This window comes from Lycium barbarum, chromosome 8 (assembly GCF_019175385.1).
Source record: "Lycium barbarum isolate Lr01 chromosome 8, ASM1917538v2, whole genome shotgun sequence".
Classification (NCBI taxonomy): Eukaryota; Viridiplantae; Streptophyta; class Magnoliopsida; order Solanales; family Solanaceae; genus Lycium; species Lycium barbarum.
This window is the reverse complement of record NC_083344.1, coordinates 7,425,555-7,446,807: the sequence shown is the minus strand read 5'-3', so window position 1 is coordinate 7,446,807 and position 21,253 is coordinate 7,425,555. Positions and strand designations below refer to the sequence as shown.

General features: G+C 34.9%; 1 protein-coding gene across 1 annotated transcript; it reads right to left on the bottom strand.

Moving 5' to 3' along the window:
* Positions 1-9,784: 9,784 nt before the first annotated feature.
* LOC132605841 (DNA-directed RNA polymerase II subunit RPB7) lies at positions 9,785-16,325 on the bottom strand. The gene is made up of 6 exons (XM_060319098.1): positions 16,127-16,325; positions 15,489-15,654; positions 14,088-14,138; positions 11,380-11,445; positions 11,210-11,278; positions 9,785-10,245 (listed from the first exon to the last, which is right to left on the bottom strand). The coding sequence occupies exons 1-6, from the start codon at positions 16,240-16,242 to the stop codon at positions 10,180-10,182; spliced, it is 534 nt and encodes a 177-aa protein (XP_060175081.1). The 5' UTR covers positions 16,243-16,325; the 3' UTR covers positions 9,785-10,179.
* Positions 16,326-21,253: the final 4,928 nt, after the last annotated feature.

The window sequence follows — 21,253 nt, the reverse complement described above, 5'->3', positions numbered from 1 at the left end:
CTTGTTTTTGTGCATTATTTTGTTTTGAATTGCGTGGATTAATTATCCCAAGCCACTAAAGAAGTGGCGATAGGCCCCCAAAAAATTCGAGACCTCAATTCAAGTTCAATATTACATGCAAGTCAATTTTTTTGAAGCCAAGCCATGTGCTGTTTTGGAATAGCTTCTCGTTAAGTATTTCATCACTTTCCCTTGACTGGAATATGTGTGATCAAGTCAATCTATTAAAAAATAAATTAATTATAGTAATAAAATAACTACTTTGCATTTTAAGAGGTTATAAGAATAAACTTTAAATGAAATCTATAAATGTTAATCTACTAAATGGATTTATAGCACCTTTTAACTTTGACTTGAAGCAAACTATTCTATTAATTCAGCCGAAGAGGAAATCTCAAATAATAGTAGATAACAGCATCACCATTTGATGACCAAAGAAATGAATTATAATTTTCCAATTATAACTATGTTCTCTTTTACTTGTTCAATATATTAAAAACAAAATTACCCTTTTACTTATTCATTTTAACAATTAAGAAAATTAATTTTTTTTTTTCAATTTTACCCTTATCATTAAGTAATTACTTGTAATCTTACGGGAGTACTAGTATTTAATTTTAGATTTTCAAAGCATATTAAATAAAGATAATTTAGTATAATAAATATTTAATTAATGCTTTATTAAGGGGCATGGAAAATGCAAATTGAACAAGTAAAATGGAACGGGATGAGTAATAAACCTCTTAATTAAGGCAAGAGTTCAACTTAGAGCCTGTTTGGATGGGCTTAAAAAAAGCAGCTTATAAGCCAAAAAAAAAAAAGTTGGGGTAGGTCAACTTATTTTTTTGGCTTATAAGCTGTTTTAGATAAGCTAAGCCAAAGAGGCCCAATTATTTTTTGGGCTTATTTTAAGCACAAAATGGCTTCAAGTTGGTCAGCCAAACACTCAAAAAAACTGAAAACAGCTTATAAGCCAATCCAAACGGGCTCTTAGTCAAGGCTCCAAATTTTAAACAATGAATTCTAAATGAATCATAAAATCAAATGAAGTAGAAAATCCTAAATTAGGAAAGACTCTCATAGCTTGTTTGGCCAAGCTTCTAAAATTAGCTTATTTTGAAAAGTGTTTTTCTTAGAAGTGCTTCTAAAAAAAAAAAAAGTAATTTTAGCGAAAAACAGTTTGTGTTTGGCCAATTAATTTAAAAAACACTTTTGAGAAGTTAGTTTAGTTCAATGTCCTAATTTAGACAATATTTTAATCATTGTGCTTCTAATCTAGACTAAGAACAAAATCAAATAAAATGGAACATCCAGAAAGGAGAACTTTTCAATGACCAAATACAATGACTACCAATAGATACAAGCAAATTTAAACTCATTATCAAAATTCTTTTAAAGTTAATTAATTGTTATATTTAGGCAAGACTCTGTATATTAATTTAAGCATTTAAATCTGTGCGAGTCAACCTAAATGAATAAAATGGGACCTAGATGATCAGATGTACGTCATAATAATTCTGGTAAAACTCCAAATGAAATTAAAGCTACTAATTAATTAAGATAATACTCTCTTAATTACGGTACCTCCCTAATGGTCTAATTTCGACCAACACAATTGCATAGATAAAAATCTAAAACAAGATATTTTATTTTTATTTTAAAAAAAAAAAAAAAACATTAGAGTGTAATTGATAGTTTCGTGGATAAACCCGGATAAAACACTAGAGTCGATTTTCCTACATCATATTATTTGTTGGTCAAAATAAGCAATGTAATACAGTATTATATAAATTTTAATTTGAGCCAACAGTGCAAGAAATAACATAAACGAAAATAAAATAAGAAAATTGACGATTACTCAATGAAAGAATGCAACAAAAAATCTTCATTTAATTCTTGATCTACTTAAGTTATTGTTGTAATCTTGAGGCTAAGCCAAACAATAATGAGTAACAAAGTACTCAAAGTTAATTCAGCGTGTATAAATACATTGTCTTTGCCAAAGCTTTTTCAATACACTCAAGATATCTTTTTTTCTTCTTTCTTTCCTCCTCATTTTAAGCAATGGCCAGTAACCCTAAAATGCTAAGCAAGAAATTGCTTCTTTCTTTCCTCCTCATTTTCATGGTGTTGGCACCTCAACTGGCTAGGGCCACGATCACATGTGACACAGTATATGACGACCTAAAACCGTGCCTTCCTTATGTGTTGTTTGGTGGGATTTGTCCTACAGAATGTTGCAGCGGGCTTAAATCTCTTGTTGCTAGCTGTACCACCACCCCGGACCGCCAGGGGGCATGCTCGTGCATCAAGAAGCTTGCCTCGGCTGCAACCGATGATCAAGTCAGTCGTGCGGCTGGTATCCCTCACAAATGTAGTGTTAATGTTCCTTTTAAGATTAGTCGCGATGTTGACTGCTCAAAGGTGAATTGAAGAAAGGAGATTGATATATGAAAAAAAATGACTTAATTGGTGGTTATATATAAAGCATATTAGTTATATAAAAATGAAAAAGTAAGTGTTTTCTTGTTTATGTGTTATAAGTTTTTAATAATTTATCTGACGGGATCAACTCAAATTTATTATGTTGTGAAAAGAAAAGGGAACCCCTATAATTCTATCTATCATCTATGAGAACCTTTATAATTTTCAAACCCCATCTAAAGTAAAAATTATTAGTTCAATAAATTGTAACATGAAAATTATTGAACCGAATTACTCTTCGACATGAGGATGGCATCTGTTACAGGTAGAGCTGCTTATCGGGCAGATAATTACGCTTAACGGTTCGACTTATATCAATTATTGACTTTTAAATGTACTAATTCTCTAGCCAACCTAAAAGATATCGGTTGGTTTGGTATGGGGTTAGCAATTATCGGGCAGTTATCGGCCAATGTATCGGGTAAATCTGAGAGACAATGAAAATTAGAATCACAAGATGTAGTTCCTACAATGAAAATTAAAATCACAAGATGTAGTTCCTACAGAAAAGTTCTCTAAACTTCTGCGGAGCGAATTAGTTATCACCCAACTTATGCCGAATAACTTCATTTCTACAGAACTTATGTCAGACAAGGCAAAAGTTCTCTAAACTAATGCCTTGCGATTTTTTTTTTCCAACTCTATTGGGGATCGAACCCAGAATCTGGTTTCGTAGACCAATGCCTTGTCATAAATAAGGGTACTTTGGCCAATTTTCGTTAAATGAGAAGCAAGGGAAAAATATAAAGACCAATGCGTTTGAAGGGCAATCCACGCAAAAAAAAAAAAATGCATTACCAATGCATTAAAAGTAGGGCCTTCATCTGCTACCATTAAATCGAGGGGTAATTTCAGTAATAGAAATAATAGTGGGATATTTTTGGACCAAAAGATGGACGAAGGTAATTTTAGATCATTTACAAAACGATAAGAATAATTTTGACCCTTTTCTGAATAACATAAACTACATAAAATTGACTGCAAAAAGATGCACATCTATTTATCACATAACAATATTTATTTGCTTGTCTATCTAAAGAATGTTTATTTTATATTTGTTGTTAACTTCATTTTCAAATTAAAAAATAATTCTTATGTAATTATACTAGTAAAACTAATTAAGTATGACACATGGAATTATATTGTAATTAAGTTATGACAAAAAAACAAGTATATATAATTATTATATGTATAATTATTCAGGTATGTAATTATTACCCTAATAATTACACCAAATTCAATTACAAGGTACCATTTCAAACAAACTGTAAAGTAGTTACACTTGTAAGGAGAGAAGTTTCTCTTATTTACATAGTGTGTTTGGTATTACGGAAAATAAAAATAAGTGATTTTCTTACTTATTTTTTTTTGTGTTTAATACGCAAATTGAAAAATGTCATTTTAAGAGCATTTGCATATATTCAAAGCAAAAAACTGCTAGGGTAGGTGGGAGTGGGGGTAAGAATGGGCTAGACGGGATGGGTTGGGGATGAGTTGGTGTGTTTTTTATTAATCCACAAAATGTTTTTCTCAAACTTTTATGGAAATATTCTTTTTCTATTTTAAGGAAAACATTTTTCATAAAAAATATTTAGTACAACCAAATAAGACAAAATAAAAAAATATTTTTGTCTGTACCAAACACACCTATAATTTATACTTGAATGTAGGAGTCCTCCTAGATGTAGGGTAGTTAATTATCCAACCGATTCATCCCCACTAGTTCATTGGTTGATTAGTACTAGTTTGATGATTAGGAATGGAGGTTAGGTTTAGGTCTCTCTTTTGTAGGTATCTTCATATTTGAGCCACGTGCTGTGATACTGTGGCTACAAAATAATTTTTTGGCCACAAAATTTTGAATTTGTGGTTTGCGTTTTCATTTTAACTTCCTGGTTACACTATTAGTTACAATTTTGAATTCTCCTTGCCACATCAGCGCTTAGGGTGGTAATTATTTCGTTTTTTTTTTAAAGTTTAGGGAGATAATAGGACTACTGAAAAGGTAAGGTGTGTCGTAGCAATTTCGGCCAAAGTTCAAGAGGATGACAGTGCCTTATCCCTAAAAATAAATGAGACTTAAATTGTGGCTAGGTTGATGGTGATGACGATGGTTGATTGTGGTAATTGGCAGTAGCAATGGTTGTGGCTAAGGATGGTGGTTGTGTATGTGCTGACTGATAGTTGATAATCATGGGTGGCGGCGGTGGAAGTTAGCGGTTAAAGTGGATGGAATAGTGGTGAAATGACAGAAATCTTTGAATTGTTAACATCTTAATGATATTAAAAGTTTGTTATATATCTTAATCATTCTAATCTATTCAGACTCATTAAGTGATAGTATAACAACAGCAACAACGATCAAACACACATAATGATCGAGATCTGAATAATTAAGATTTTGACCTAAAAATAAAAACACTTAATAACTGAGATGATAGTGTATTGCATTAAATTATAAGATACACTATCATACAAATTTAATTTGAGCCACTGTAAAAGAAAGGAAAAGGTTACAAATAGTCAGCTGGCCTAAATTATTGACAACCGGATGGCCTAGGAAGCTTAAAAGACATCTTTTAGCTTTTTTAAATAATTTCATTTCGTAGCCTTTTTTCAACCAATTTCAGTATATGTATAAAACATGCATCATTGTTGTATAGAAAATGTATCATGTGTATAGAAATTGTATCATTGTTGTATAGAATATGTATCCTACAATATATGTTTAGAAAATGTACCATTGTTGTATAATTTGTGTTTAATAAATGTATAATCAATGTATACTTATTAATTATACACATATTATACATATTTTGGGACGTTTTTCAATGCTCCATATGAATTTTTTTCGTCGCATATTTGTTTCCTTTTTATGGCAAGTTTAGTCGCCACAAAATGTATACTTCTTATGGCGACTCCCTAGAGTCATCACAAAAGACCTTTAGCAACAGCAGTACATCAGGCAACTTTTTGATCTTTTTTCGCGACTTTAGTCGCCACAAAAAAATCTGATCTCTTATTGTAATTAGACTACTGAGTTTGCGCTTAGCAATAATTTGGACTGAAAGGCCTATTCGTGACATTAAGCCCAAACATGGGCCATTAAAAGTTGGAGAGACCATACAGAGTCCTTTTCCCTAAAAGAAATAACACGTATAAATGAAAAAGAAAGTCAATGAAGAAAATAAAAAAAATTGCGCAGATTGCCCTTCTTTTGGGGTGGTCTTTAAATGTTGCCTCTCATATTTGTGGTCTTTAAGTTTTGGCCTTCACTTGAAAAATGGCCTTATACCTGAGGTTCCGGGTTCGAACCCCCGCTCAGGCATAAATTAAAAAAAAATGCAAGACAAGGCTTAAGTCACGTGTATGCCAAACCCGACATACACTTGTTAAGGAATAACCAAAGTTATGCCAGACCCGGCATACTTATGCCTTATGAGCAGACTTTTAGTTAAGCCTTAACTAAAAGTCTGCCCATAAGGCATAACTTTTCCTTAAGACATAGACTTTTCCTTATAAGGCAAACTTTTAGCTAGTTAGGCCTTAAGGAAAAGTTCCGCCTTATGGGGCACACTTTTAGTTATGCCTTATGGGGTAGACTTTTAGTTAAGGCATAACTAAAAGTATGCTCCTAAGGCGGAACTTTTCCTTAAGGCATAAACTTTGCCTTATAAGGCGGAACATATAGTTATGTCGGGTCCGTCATAACTTTAGTTATTCCTTAAGAAGTGTATGTCGGGTCCGGCATACACGCGACCCAAGCCTTGCTTTGCGATTTTTTTTTTTAATTTATGCCTGAGCGGGGATTCGAACCCAGAATCTCATGATTTCTACGCAAAGCTCAGGATTGCAACTCTAAGGGCAAAAATTAAAGACCAACATTTTGAGGGGCAAAAACTAAAGACCATCCCAAAGGAAGGGCAATTTTGCGGATTGCCCAGGAAAGTACTCAAAGTTCAGCTTATATATAAATACATTCTCTTGCCAAAGCTCCTTCACTACATTCAAGATTTCTTTGATGACTCAACTAATAATCCCTACAATGGACACACACATATTATACATGTTTTGGGATGTTTTCAAACCTCCATATGAATTTTTTTCGTCGCATATTTGTTTCCTTTTTGTGGCAAATTTAGTCGCCAAAAAATGTATACTTCTTGTGGCAACTCCCTGTAGTCATCACAAAAAACCTTTAGCAACAGCAGTACATGCAGCGACCTTTACAAGTAACTTTTTGATCTTTTGTCGCGACTTTAGTTGGGCAATTCACAGAATTGCCCTTCTTTTGGGGTGATCTTTAAATTTTGGCCCTCAAATTGCTGGCCTTTAAGTTTTGCCCTTCGCATATAACCCATGGGTTCCGAGTTTGAACCCCCGCTCAGTCAAAAGTTTTTAAAAAAAATCACAAGGCAGAGTTTGAATTTCGCTCTGCCGGAGGGGCAGACTTTACCTTGAGGCATATATTTTATTTTATTTACTTTTCAAGGAAAACTTTTAGTTATGCCGTAAGGAAAAGTTCCGTCTTATGGGGCATACTTTTAGTTATGCCTTAACTAAAAGCGTGCCCCATAAGACATAACTAAAAGTATATCTCACAAGGCGGAACTTTTCCTTAAGGCATAACTAAAAGTTTGCCTTATAAGGCAAAGTCTATGCCTTAAGGAAAAGTTCTGTCTTATGGGGCATACTTTTAGTTATGTCTTAAGAAAAAGTTCCGTCTTATGGGGCATACTTTTAGTTATGCCTTAACTAAAAGCGTGCCCCATAAGACATAACTAAAAGTATGCCTCATAAGGCGAAACTTTTCCTTAAGTCATAACTAAAAGTTTGCCTTATAAGGCAAAGTCTATGCCTTAAGGAAAAGTTCTGTCTTATGGGGCGTACTTTTTGTTATGCCTTAACTAAAAGTCTGCCCCATCAGGCATAACTAAACTATGCCTTAAGAAAAAATTCGGTCTTATGAGACAGACTTTTAGTTATGCCGGATCCAGCATAACTTTAGTTTTTCCTTAAGGAATGTATGCCGGATCCGGCATACACGCCCCCCAACCTTGCCTTGCAAAATTATTTTTTTATTTTATGCCTGAGTGGGGGTTCGAACCCGGAACCTCAAGTATTCGCCCACCTTTTCAAGCGAAGGGCAAAACTTAAAGACCACAAATATTAAGGGTAAAATTTAAAGACCACAAATACGAGAGGCAAAATTTAAAGACCACCCCAAAAGAAGGGCAATCTACACAAAAAAATGACTTTAGTTGCCACAAAAAAAAAAAAAAAAAAATCTGATTTCTTGTAGTGGTTGGACTGTTGGGTTAGCGTTTGGCAATAATTTGGACCAAAAGCCCAATTCGTGACATTAAGCCCAAACATGGGCCATTAAAATTTGGAGAGACCATACAGAGTCTTTTTCCCTAAAAGAAATAGCACGTTCAAATGAAAAGAAAACAAGAAAATTTAAGAAAAGTCAATGAAGAAAATATTCAAAGTTCAGCTTATATATAAATACATTCTCTTGCCATAAAGCTCCTTCACTACAATGGACAGTGACTCTACAATGCCAATTAGCAAGAAATTACTTCTTTCTTTCCTCCTCATTTGCATGGTGGTGGCACCGCCACTGGCTAAGGCAGCAACGATCACATGCAACATGGTTTACGCTAACATGAAATCGTGCCTTGGTTACGTGTTGCTCGGTGGAAGTATAACGACAGAATGTTGCAGTGGGGTTAAATCTAGTATGGCTAGGGCAACGACAACAAAGAACAAGTCAACCGTACCGCTAGTATCCACAAGCAATGTGGTGCCCACGTTCCTTTCAAAATTAGAAAGGATGTTGACTGTTCAAAGGTGATTTGAAGAAAAGAGGTTGATATATGAAGAAAAAAAAAGGTGACTTATTAGGTCACTCCTTATATAAAAACCAAAATAATGTTTTCCTTGTTATGGTTTATGTTCAAATAAAGTATATTTGAGGGAATCACCTCAAATAAATTATGCTATGTAGTTTAATATTATCCTTATGAAGAATAAAAGGGAACTTCTATAGTCGTATCTATGAGAACTTTTACATTTTTTAAACTCCGTCTAAGATAAAAAAAAAAAACAAAGAAAAAATTGGTCCAATGTGTAACATGGCAACTAGTGAACCGAAGAATTCTTCGACGCATATCCTTATTAATCGTCGAATCATACACCATATGACTTTTCTCTTTAGTATAAATGATTATCTTGGCAAGTTCTGCAAAGTAGTGGTTAAGACGAATTATGTTATATGGGGCGAAGTGTCGGCCAGTCAAATACTCTCATGTTCAGCTAATGAAGATGGCAGAAATGAGGATGTGGCGGTGGATGTGTGGGCATATAAGGAGAGATAGAATTAGAAATGAAGATATCTGAGATAAAGTGGGAGTGACCTCAGTGGAGGACAAGATGAGGAAGCGAGGTTGAGATGGTTCGGGCATGTGAATAGAAAATGCACAGATGTCCCAGTGCGAAGGTGTAAGAGCTTGGCTATGGATGGCTTTAGGAGAGGTAGAAGTAGTCTGAAAAAATACTGGGGAGAGGTGATTAGACAGGACAAGTGCAATTGCTGCTTACCGAGGACATGACCTTAGATAGGAGATAGTGGAGGCCACAAATTAGGATAAAAGGTTAATAGATAGTAGAGCGCTGTCTCGCCTTTCCTTCCTTACTAGTGAGCGTAGTATTTCTTATCCATTGATTTCTCTTACTATCAACCGTCTATTGCCATTCGCTTAGCGTACTGTTTTGTATTTTCCTTTTTGACCTGCTTTGTTTTTGCTTTCTCCTGAATAAAGTATCTATCGAAAACAATCTCCCTACCTCCCAAGATAGGGGTAAGGTTTACCCAGTCGCCTGACTTAAACCTATTTTGGTAATCAAACCCAAAAGATTATGTTTGCTTTACATGAGAAAAACAAAAGCTTTTAGAGTGTGTCTTAAGCATGCAATAAGATTTCTACTGTCAATGAAAAGTTAAATTTTATGTCATTCTTTTCTAAACGGACTAATATGGTGCCACATAAAATTTGTATGGAGGGAGTATATTAGCGCTACCCGCAGTCCCTAAAAGTAGCATATTGCTTACCAATTGATGTCTCACTGGTTCTTTTATATATATATATATATATATATATATTACATAGGGGTAGGAAAAGGGGTAATGGGAGAGGGATTACAAGGTGGGATTCGAACCCTCACAAACCTTAAGCTCATTTGTTCTATGAATTCAAAAAGGTCATAATAGGAGAAAGACGATAATGAACCTCAAATAGATATGGGAAACACTGTTGAAATATATCATTAACCCACATGACCAGAGTTATGACCTTTTAAGGTTTCCAACATAAAAGCATAAATTTGGAGATGAACACCTCCACCCAGGCAGAGTCCCTATATGGACTTTCATTAATAGTACCTCAAAAAGAAAAAGTACAAGTAAAGAGGATAAAACCTTACCTACGAATCTAGTTGCAGCAATAAATCAGGCCAAGAATGCAAAATCAACATTGGGCAATGTACTCTAGCCAGTAGCTAGCGAAGGATTCGCTTCTCAATAGGACATTACATGAACCTCTATTACAATAGTTCGACCATGAAAACATCACTTCTCCTCAAAAAGGTCCACGAGCAGCATCTATACAAAGGTCAAGCACTTATACGCGCGTATCAAGCATTTGTGCCCGGATCACTGATCACACCTAGGAAATCATCCTTTATCGTACCAATACAGAACTGAAATAGTACATGGGAAACCAACATGTTAGAGAGATAACAAAGAATCGATGTGATGCAAGTAAATAAAAAATCTTCGAGATCTTATTTTTGCTTGAAACTATCTTCGGGGCCTGTGCTTGTATATCCTTGATAAAAAAGTTGCAGTCCCTTTCTTGATACACCCTTTTGGTCATTTCCCAATCACAAAGTGTTGCCACTTTATGTCCCAATTTTGTCCACCCACCCCAAACCTATGTTGCTCGGATATGGGTGAGGGTATTCGACACACGTGCTGACCTAGAAGTCGAATTCATCATCACATAAATCTTAGAATTTGGGGACGATCGACACTGCTTTTTTTGTTGAAAAGATAACTTCTATTTTTAAGCAACAATGCAATTAGCTCCATTTCTATATAATTAAGTTAAATGACTAATTATTATTATGTAACTATGACTTGATTATTTAATTTTTAAATAATCAAATATTCACGGTTTCTAGTTACTACTCGACTTAATTGGCGAGTGTGGGATATGGCTTGACTTTTTGAGGATCCGATACCAATGCGGAGGCAGTTTCAGAGGATCCGAGCAACATAGCCTCCACCAAAGGAGGAGGGAGAAGGAAGAAAGAGACTGACTACCATAATAGTAGACAAAAGTAACATTCCCTCGTATCTCAAATTCACCAAGATATTCCCTCTTCTCCACCCTTCCCCGCTTCAGGTCCTTCTCCTGTCACATTAGTTTTATCATAGCCACTTAATGTTCCTTAATAGAAAAACCCCCATTTGATCCCAAAGAAAGAAAACATGGATTCACTGACTAACAATATCTACTCGTTGAAATCAAAAGTGGGAAATCAGCTTTTGTCACCTAATGTGGGCAAACTTTGTACATAGTGAGTAAGACTGTTATCAAAATTTCAGGGCAACAGGTTTTTAGGATATTTCACAAAAATAAAAGGAGAGCTGTTGACATACAATTTCTGTGGCATCAACACGTGTTCCAATAATCTTCAATCTAACTTCACTTTCCTTCTGAATCTTAACCTGCAAAAGACGAACAAATCAAACTACTGAATTACATCTACAAGCTAAAAACAATTCAAAAGGACGAGGTAAAGTAAGCAAAACAAATAAACGTTACATACCGAGCCATCTGAAGTTGTATAATTTGGCACATCCCCTGACTGGAACTCCATGTCATCTGGTATCAACTGTTGGAAATCCAAGGTGGTCAAACACAAACAGATGTGAGAGAATGGCCTGTATAAGCTTCTACATGCATCAAATAGTGTGCATAGTAGCACAGTCTGGGAGTTCTTAAACTTCTCACTTGGATATTTTGGTCTAGGAACCAAAGAGTTCTGCAATTTTTTGTTCGGTGAACAGATTCAACTGACCTCATCAGGTTCAACCACATTATAAAACAGTGGAGTAACTTGCATATTAGTGAATTATTTTCTTTGTTCACAGCCTCAAGTCAGAGAAAAAGTGAGATCAGATGCACTGGAGAGAAACTCAATGGCTTGGAACATGGAATCACAGAACGCAAAGGCCTGATGGATTAGCAATGCTTTTCTTTAATTGCTTAGATATTCTTAGCAAGAGCATGAAATATTTTAACTTTGAACAAGGGAGCTTCGTCAAGATTTGATTTTTGAGTGGCACTTATGCATTATCTCTAATAAAAGGAGCTTACAGTCAAAGAGTTCAGTACAAGTAATCTGGTTGGCTTTAAAATTTTATCTGGTCGGTGGATTTACAAGATAATTCCAAGGTGCCATAACTTAAAAAGAGGCTCTTGATCAGACAGTGTCTGTCATGCCTGGCTGCATAAGTAGCTAGGGACCAAGGAGAGGTTATCGTTTTGGGGCCAGAATTCATAAGGAACCTTGAAGACTAGGACATAGATGAGCAACATTAGTTACTAATCACTTTAAGGAAATATCAGACTTTAAAACAACAAATCTAGCGGGCGGCATTTACAAAAATAATAGTGCCATAATTTCTACTGGAATTTTTTTTATTAGATCGTCTTCCTGAAAACCTGTCCACTATAACTAATTAGAGGGCAAGACATTAATCTTATCTTCTTTCGAGAATGAAAGAGGGCAAGACATTAATCTTTGGGACCTAAATTTCACAAGGAATCCTTAGGGCTAGAAGGTTATCTGTATCAGTAATGACTAAGCATCCTAATTTGAGGAAATACCAAGGACTTTTAGAACAATTAGACTAGTTGGTGCAGTGCCCGAACTTCTACCAAAAAACGGTTCGTCATCAGACCGTCTCTCGCATGCCTGCTTGTATTAATAGCGACAAGCCAAAGAACAGTAATCTTTTGGGACCCAAATTTTACGACCTATAAGATTAGGAGGTAGACGTGTGGCAAGAACTACTGGCTTTAAAAAAAATAGAGCTTGGACTTAACTCAATGCTAAACCTAGCTTATGAAGCCAAGATTGTCCAAGATCATAAAAAGAGACTATAGCCTTGTACCCTCAAACCAATGTAGGATTAAAACGCCCCTTGACAACCAAGGCTGGACATATGGACGTGACAAAGATTTAATCCTATCAATCTGCTCAGCATGAGGTGGGTGATATCTAAGATAGAGGGGCAAGTTATCCAAGAAGTAAATGCAAAAAGATAAAAAGGGTGAAACAATCTTTTCGCATAGTAGTTGTTCATATTGTTTACTTTTTATATGGCATATGGATTTCACCATCGTTCCAATAAACTGATTTTCTTATCTGGAAAAAAAGAAATACTAAAATAGAGACAGACTGGATTGAAATTAATTAGAAAGCTGGCATCCTCAATTTTGTCATCTACTATCCAATAGTATCATGCAACACTTGACTGCATAAGATCTACTTTCTTTTCTTTGTTGGTTCGTAAACTCAGTATGAAGTATGAATGTATTCTATGACTATAACTATCCCCACTAGAGGCTCACATTTCCCACTTTCTTTCTTTATAACTATGGCGTCCAGGCCAGCTTATGCACACCCCGACTATTTCATCAGGTACCTGCTATCTTCCACTAGTAGAGTTATCGGGTAACTCTTCCCACTAAAGCATAGGCAGATGAGAAGAAATCACTCAGTGTTTCTTGCAGATTTTTGGTCTCTACAGGGATTTGAACTCTGGTCTCAAAGGCCTGTATCCACTTCATTGACCGTTAGACCATACCCTTATCCTCTGTCAGGATTCCCACCACCACTACTGACTACACACATACTGCTCTTAAATAATCTAGGCATCACTGAAGTTCACTTAAGGTGACAAACTCAATATAGTTCAATTCTAAAAATGTCTAACATGAGTACCATGAACAATTTGATCCTAAGCATAACTCTTAAGAACTATTTATTATTAGGCAGATAAACTACCCACCTTTGAATTCTGGATTCCTCCTTCATTCTTTTATTGGAATTAACACATTAGAAAACAGAATAACTAGTTGGATTATCAGGGTTCTTATAGTAATGAACCTCGGATTTTGCATCACCAAAGGGGTTTCCAAAATCAAAGCAAAATAAACACAAAAAGAAAATGTAGAGACGTTTATCAAGATTGAACAAAAACAACTTTGAAGAATCAATAATTTAACTTTCTAAAAGAAGCTGATATTCATGCTTTTTGCAATAGAAAAACATTCAAAATGAATTGCAATTTTTTACCAGTACATTTCATTATCATATTAATTTCCCATGTTTCAAATTGACTCGTGCAAACATACATAGAGCTGGGTATGAGCTTGTAATATGCCACACTAAGAAAATATAAAGCAGGTATGCGAATGAACAACATTATGTTGGTCTAAATATTAAAATATGGAGATCAAACTCACATGATTTGAAACAAAAATCTGCACAGGCCCTGCTTCAGCAAAAAATCCCATCTGCAACATTCCACACAGGTGAAATATCTATAGATAGAGGGGGGAAAATAACTAACTTCAAACCCGTCAATCAATCAATCAACTACACCTCAATCCGGAGGAGTCTGCTATATATATGAATCTTCTATGTCCATTCTGGTAAATTAGGCCCACTGCATTCCTAACTGATAGTAATTAATTTATCTTGTAAACCAAATTAGGGGTTCTCTAACAAGATTAACATCAATGCAATGAAAATTCTTGCCTTGGGAAATGTCCCATATGCAATATTCCATGATCATAAAATATCCATTGGTCAATAAATCATTCAACGACCTCAGTCCCAAACTAGTTAGAGTCGGATAAATTATTGTCTGCATCCATCTCGCACTATTCCACCCCAATCCCCTTTTCTCTCTCTACATTAAACCCCTTATAAAGGATACCTCTTTCCATTTTTTTCTACTAAAAAATCCATCCTTACATAGTTAAAAAAAAAAAAAAAAAAGAAGACCCTCCTTTACCCCATAAAAATGACATTCATTTCTCTTTATTTGCAATGTCTTTTTTTAAACTAGAGATTTACATACATTAAATGCGTTTATATACATAAGAGGACTTGTTTTGAGGGTGAGAGTGTATTAAAGACACGAGCTCTTTAAGGTCTTCCAATGGCACCATAATTACATTCATTTCTCTGATTCAGCATTGACATAATTGTCTGCATCCATTTCGCAATATTCTCAAGCCAGCTTATTGGCTATAGATAAATCATGACCAACTTTAATGCAATTTTATTTTACCTTGCAAAAGTCCCATGTGCAATATTTCACAATGATAAAAGTATCTATAGGTCAACCTATCGTCTATCACTCATAAAATGTCTATATGCCTATCAATCAAATCGAAATCTCAATCCCAAACTAGTCGAAATCGACTATTTAATTCATCAACATAAGATCCGCTCTATTCGAGCCCATTTACTCCGAGCTATTTATTACTCCCTCTATTTCAATTTGTTTGTTTTACTTTCCTTTTTAGTCTGTTCCAAAAAGAATGTCTCTTTCCTAATTTGACAACTTTTTAATTCCAACACCCCACATGGAATGTTTAAGACCACAAGATTAAAGGGCTTTTGGTACATTATACTGTACATATCTTTAGTTTAACACCACAAAATTCAAAAGTCTTCGTGCCCAGTCAAACTAAGACACAAGGGCTTTAGTACATTATGCTGTACATATCTTTAGTTTAACACCACAAAATTCAAAAGTCTTCGTGCCCAGTCAAACTAAGACACAAAAATTGAAACGGGGGGAATATGAGTTACATGAATCATAACCAGTTTTAATGCAATGAAAAATTTCTTACCTTGTTAACCATGGTAACAACAGCTTCCAAAATCTCACCTTTGAAAGGTCGAAACACAACACATTGGTACTTCACTGGAAAAGTAACAAAACCTGTTCCATCACGAATTAAACCTTTTCCAACGCTTTCAATCCCAGTAATGGCCACTATGAAACCGTGTCGACCACTGAAGAACCACAAAATCTTAAACACATCAATACTAAACGAAATTTAACATTAAAGCAAGAAGGAAATTGAGAAATTCAATATACTAGAAGATACTGGAATAAAGAGAGATTAAAAATATTGAAACTCTACCATTGCGCCAATGCTCATCCTCCCACAATAAAAGCACATACTAGTCTTTACCACACAAAGAAGATAAACACCAAGAAATTAATACCCATTACTAGTCTAGTTTGAAACCTATAAAATAAAAGATGCCACAATTGACTACTCAATGTTACCAAACAAATTTCAGAAGTCTACCTTTCGGTGCACACATAAATTGGACGGACGGACGGAGTAATTCATTTGTCCAGATCAATTTTTAACATGAATATTGTTTAGAGCAATCTTAAACAACAATTAAATGAAATTTAACATTAAAGCAAGATAAAAAATGAGAAACTTGATGTGAATTAGGGTTAAAAGGAAACCTGCAAGTGCCTTCGACATCTTTCATGAGTTTGGAGACAAGTTTATCACGTAGGTCACGACCGAAGTGGCGTGGATGAAGTTGCATGTTTCTCTCCAATACTATGTGGAAAAACATGCTTTTGCTTTAGAATGTCTGGGAATATAGAAGCGGAAGGAAGTGTAGCGGCCGGGTTATGTTTGAACCCTGTCAAGAATTGGCACAAGTAGCGTATTTAAAGGGGCCATTTGCACTTTTGCGGGGCATTTAATTATTGGTGATAGTTTTAGTTTTAAAATTGGAGGGAGGTGATTCAAGTTTTAATTATTGAGTAGAGATGACTAAATTTGATTAGTGATTAAAGGACTTTGAGCTTGCCCAATAGTTTCATTTTTGATACTTTGGCCCTCTGTTTTATTTTTAATACTTTGTTCTCAAGTTTTATTTTTAACACTTTGACCCTAAACTTTACTTTTAACATTTTGCCCCAAAGTTTTATTTTTAACACTTTGACTCAACCACTATAAACCCTAAAATACAAAAATCGGGAAAAAATAAATCCTCTTCAGCGCCGTTTCCTCCATTTTTGTTCTTCTCATCTGTTCTTCGTGTTGTTTTCTTCTTCTTCTTCTTCTTCTTCTTGGTCTGCCCCTACTTTCTTCTTCTTCTTCTTCTTGTTCATCCACCATTGCTCAAGAAAAAAAAATCATCCGATTTTACAATTTTTTGATTGAATGTCATTGGTGTAGCACTGCATTACTTCATAAGTGTTTTCGGGTCCATTGGTAAGTTAGACAATATTGTTTCTTTCAATTGTTCATCTGGGTATAGTTGCCTTATTTGCTGATTTTCCCAGATTCGTAGTTACAGCAGTATAGTTGTTGCAACAAGTTCTAAAGCTGTTGTGTAAGAGCTTCTGAACTTTTTGCATCAGCTGTTGTAGTCCTAGTGTTTCTGCAAGAGTTGTTGATAAATTATGAAGTTGTTGCAACAGATTTACTAATCTATTACAACAATTATAAAAAATGTGAATAAATAATTTACAACAGTTGTTGTACATTATGCAATAACTGTGAAATATGTTGGAGAGCTCCCACTCTTTCCAACAACTGAGTTACTTGTTGCAACAAGTATGATACTTGCTGCATCAATTACAGCAGCTATTGGGCATATTTTACAGTTGTTGGATGAAACAGAGACTGAAGCTGTCTCCAACAAATAAGTGAGTTGTTGCAACTAGTAACCTACTTGTTGCAACAAGTATGTTATTTGTTTCAATAAGTCACTTAGTTGTTGCATTTTCTTATGAAACAGACAAAAACTGAAGTTGTCTCCAATAAGTAATTAAGTAGTTGGAACAGGTTACATACTTGTTACAACAAGTACGTTAGTTGTTCTAACAATTCATATAGTTGTTCCATTTTGTTATGAAACAGAGACAGAGACTGAAGTTATCTCCAACAAATAAGTGAGTTGTTGCAACTAGTAACCTACTTGTTGCAACAAGTCAGTTATTTGTTCCAACAAGTCACTTAGTTGTTGCATTTTGTTATCAAACAGACAAACTAAAGCTGTCTCCAACAAGTTACATACTTGTTGCAACAAGTACGCTAGTTGTTCCAACAAGTCTTATAGTTGTTCCATTTTGATATGAGACAGAGAAAAAACTGAAGCTGCCTCCAACAAATAAGCGAGCTGTTGCAACTAATAACCTACTTGTTGCAACAAGTCAGTTATTTGTTCTAAGAAGTCATTTAAAGTTGTGATTAAGTTAACTAATTTGAGTCCAAAATTACAGGAAAAAACCACTCAACTATGACCTTAATCATAAATTTAAGTGGCCTTTGGGCTTGGGGTGGTCAATGTTGTCACCTACAGTAATTTCAACACTTGACATTCAAGCATTGTAATTACTAGTTGTGACAGCTTTGAACATCCAAGCTCAAAGGCCGCTCAAATAAGTTAACTACTTTGGGTCCAAAATTTCAGAAAAAACCACTCAATAATTAACTTAATCATAAATTTAAGTGGCCTTTGACTTGCGCTGGTCATGACCGATTTTCTTAAAACAAAATATCTTCAGGCACCATTAATGGGGGACTCAATAATGATAGGTGTTGATTGCTATGGTGAATGGATTGAGGTGAACAATCGATATATTTGGTGATGGAAGGGTAGTCACATGTTTGAGACGATAGCGATGACTGTCCCAAGAGATGTTGAGTTTGATGATTTTGTGAACTTAATCATTAACTATTGTGAATTAACTTGTGAACCGAAAGACCTTGTCATCACTTACATGCATAGCTCTTTTGAAAACCAGAGGGTCTTGCCTTTTAAGATAACCGATCAAAGTCGTTTGCGTACTTATTTGAAAGATGTAGCTAGGCCCATTTTAAGGGTATACGTGGTTGGAAGCCCGGTCGAGAACCATAATTTAGCTCAAGACCAACAAGATGTATTAAATGATAAATTGGAAGGGGTGGATATGAATATTCCAGATAATAGAAGTGTGAAGCCCCATGGAAGTGGGGGTGAGCCGATCCCTATACCCAAACTTGCGAGTAATACACCGTGTGCTGCACAATCGTCACAGTCCAGCCATGTTCAAGATGATGAAATAGGTTTTTATAAAGGAATGTCATTCACTTCGCGAAGTGTGTATTGCTTTAGATGTGAACATCTGAAGTGCAAGTGGTGGCCAAGAGATATGAAGATTTTAAGTTCTAGAAAACAAGGAAGAAGGTGGACAAAGAGGGCTATGCGGAAAAATAGATGCTCCTTATGCAAAACAGTTGGCCACAAAAAAAAGCATGTCCAAGCCGAAATGCTCCATAGTTATAGATTGCATTGTGTTGTAATAATAGTTATCTCTTGGATCTTTATGACATTTTAATGTTATTCTTTCTTAACATGGTAATTTATATTCTTGGTGATTATGAACTTGGTTTATATGATATGCTATTCGTGTTCAAATCACTAATGTGCATATTCTTGTCAATAAATTGTTGTACAGTTTCCAACAAGTAATGAATTTGTTGCAACAGCTCTGTAACTTGGTGGGTTTTATCGAACAAGTAGCAGGACTTGTTGCAGCGACTAGTAAGTCGTTGAACATATTATAAAAAATCGGAGTTTTTAAGCAGATGCAACTAAGTTATATGTTGGGTTTTTTCTAACAAGTGGAGTGACTCAAGTTTTAATTATTGAGTAGAGGGAATCAGCCATATTTAGTGATAAACAATTGGAATAAACCATATTTAGTTATAAACAACGGAAATCAAACAAGTGGAGTGACTTGTTACAGAAATTGGGTAACTTGTTGGGTTTTATCGAACAAGTAACAGGATTTGTTACGGCAACTAGTAAGTCGTTGAACATATTACAAAAAATCGGAGTTTTTAAGCAGATGCAACTAAGTTATATGTTGGGTTTTTTCTAACAAGTGGAATGACTCAAGTTTTAATTATTGAGTAGAGGGAATCATCCACATGTAGTGATAAAAAATTGGAATCAACCATATTTAGTGATAAACAATGGAAATCAAACAAGTGGAGTGACTTGTTACAGAAAATGGGTAACTTGTTGTGTTTTATCCAACAAGAGTAAGGACTTGTTCGTCAACTTACTCAGTTTCTTGCAACAGATACTAAACTTGCTGCAACAGATACTACAGCTGTTGCAACAGATACTACTTGGTGCACCTATATTTAGTGATAAACAATGCATATCAGCCACATTTAGTGATAAAGAGTGGAAATCAAAGAAGTGGAGTGACTTGTTACAGAAAATGGGTAACTTGTTGTGGTTGATCCAACAAAAGTAAGGACTTGTTCAATAACCTACTCAGTTTGCTGCAACAGATACTACACTTGCTGTAACAGATACTAAACTTGCTCCAACAGATACTACATCTTTTGCAACAGATACTACTTGATTCACCCATTTAGTGATCTATCAGCCGTATTTAGTGATAAACAATGCATATCAGCCACATTTATTGATAAAGAGTGGAAATCAAACAAGTGGAGTGACTTGTTATAGAAAATGGGTAACTTGTTGTGTTTTATCCAACAAGATTAAGGACTTGTTCAACAACTTACTCAGTTTGCTGCAACAGATACTAGACTTGTTGCAACAGATACTAAACTTGCTCCAACAGATACTACATCTGTTGCAACAGATACTACTTGATTCACCCATATTTAGTGATCAATAAAGGGAATCAGCCATATTTAGTGTTAAACAATGGATGTCAGCCACATTTAGGGATAAACAGTGGAAATTAATCAAGTGGAGTGACTTGTTACAGAAAATAGGTAACTAGTTGTGTTTTATCCAACAAGAGTAAGGACTTATTCAACAACTTACTCAGTTTGCTGCAACAGATACTAGATTTTCTACAACAGATACTAAACTTGCTCCAACATATACTACATCTGTTGCAATAGTTACTACTTGATTCACCCATATTTAGTGATCAATAAAGGGAATCAGCCATATTGAGTGATAAACAATGGATATCAGCCACACTTAGTGATAAATAGTGAAAATCGATCATATTTATTGATCATTGTATATACTTAAGCAATTTCATGGTGTTTTGGGTCAGGATAAATGATCAACTAAGTCCAATACGCACTAAATAGAGTGATCATTGGAGTGAATTGATGTGAACTTCCTGATTCACCCACATTTAGTGATAAACAATGAAAATCAATCATACTTATTGATCAATATATATACTTAAGCAATTTCATGGTGTTTTGGGTCAGGATAGATGATCAACTAAGTCCAATACGCATTAAATGGAGTGATCAATGGAGTGAATTGATGTGAACTTCCTGATTCACCTACATTTAGTGATAAACAATGGAAATCAATCATACTTATTGATCAATATATATACTTAAGCAATTTTTAATAATTTATTGCAACTTCTTTCCACAACTGTATGATCTGTTGCAACAGATTAGTAACTTGTTTCAGCAAATTATTTACTTGTTGGAACGGATTCGTAACTTGTTAGAACAGATTAGTAATTTGTTGCAACTTCTTTCCACGACTGTATGATCTGTTACAACAGATTAGTAACTTGTTACAGCAGATTATTTACTTGTTGGAACGGATTAGTAACTTGTTGGAACAG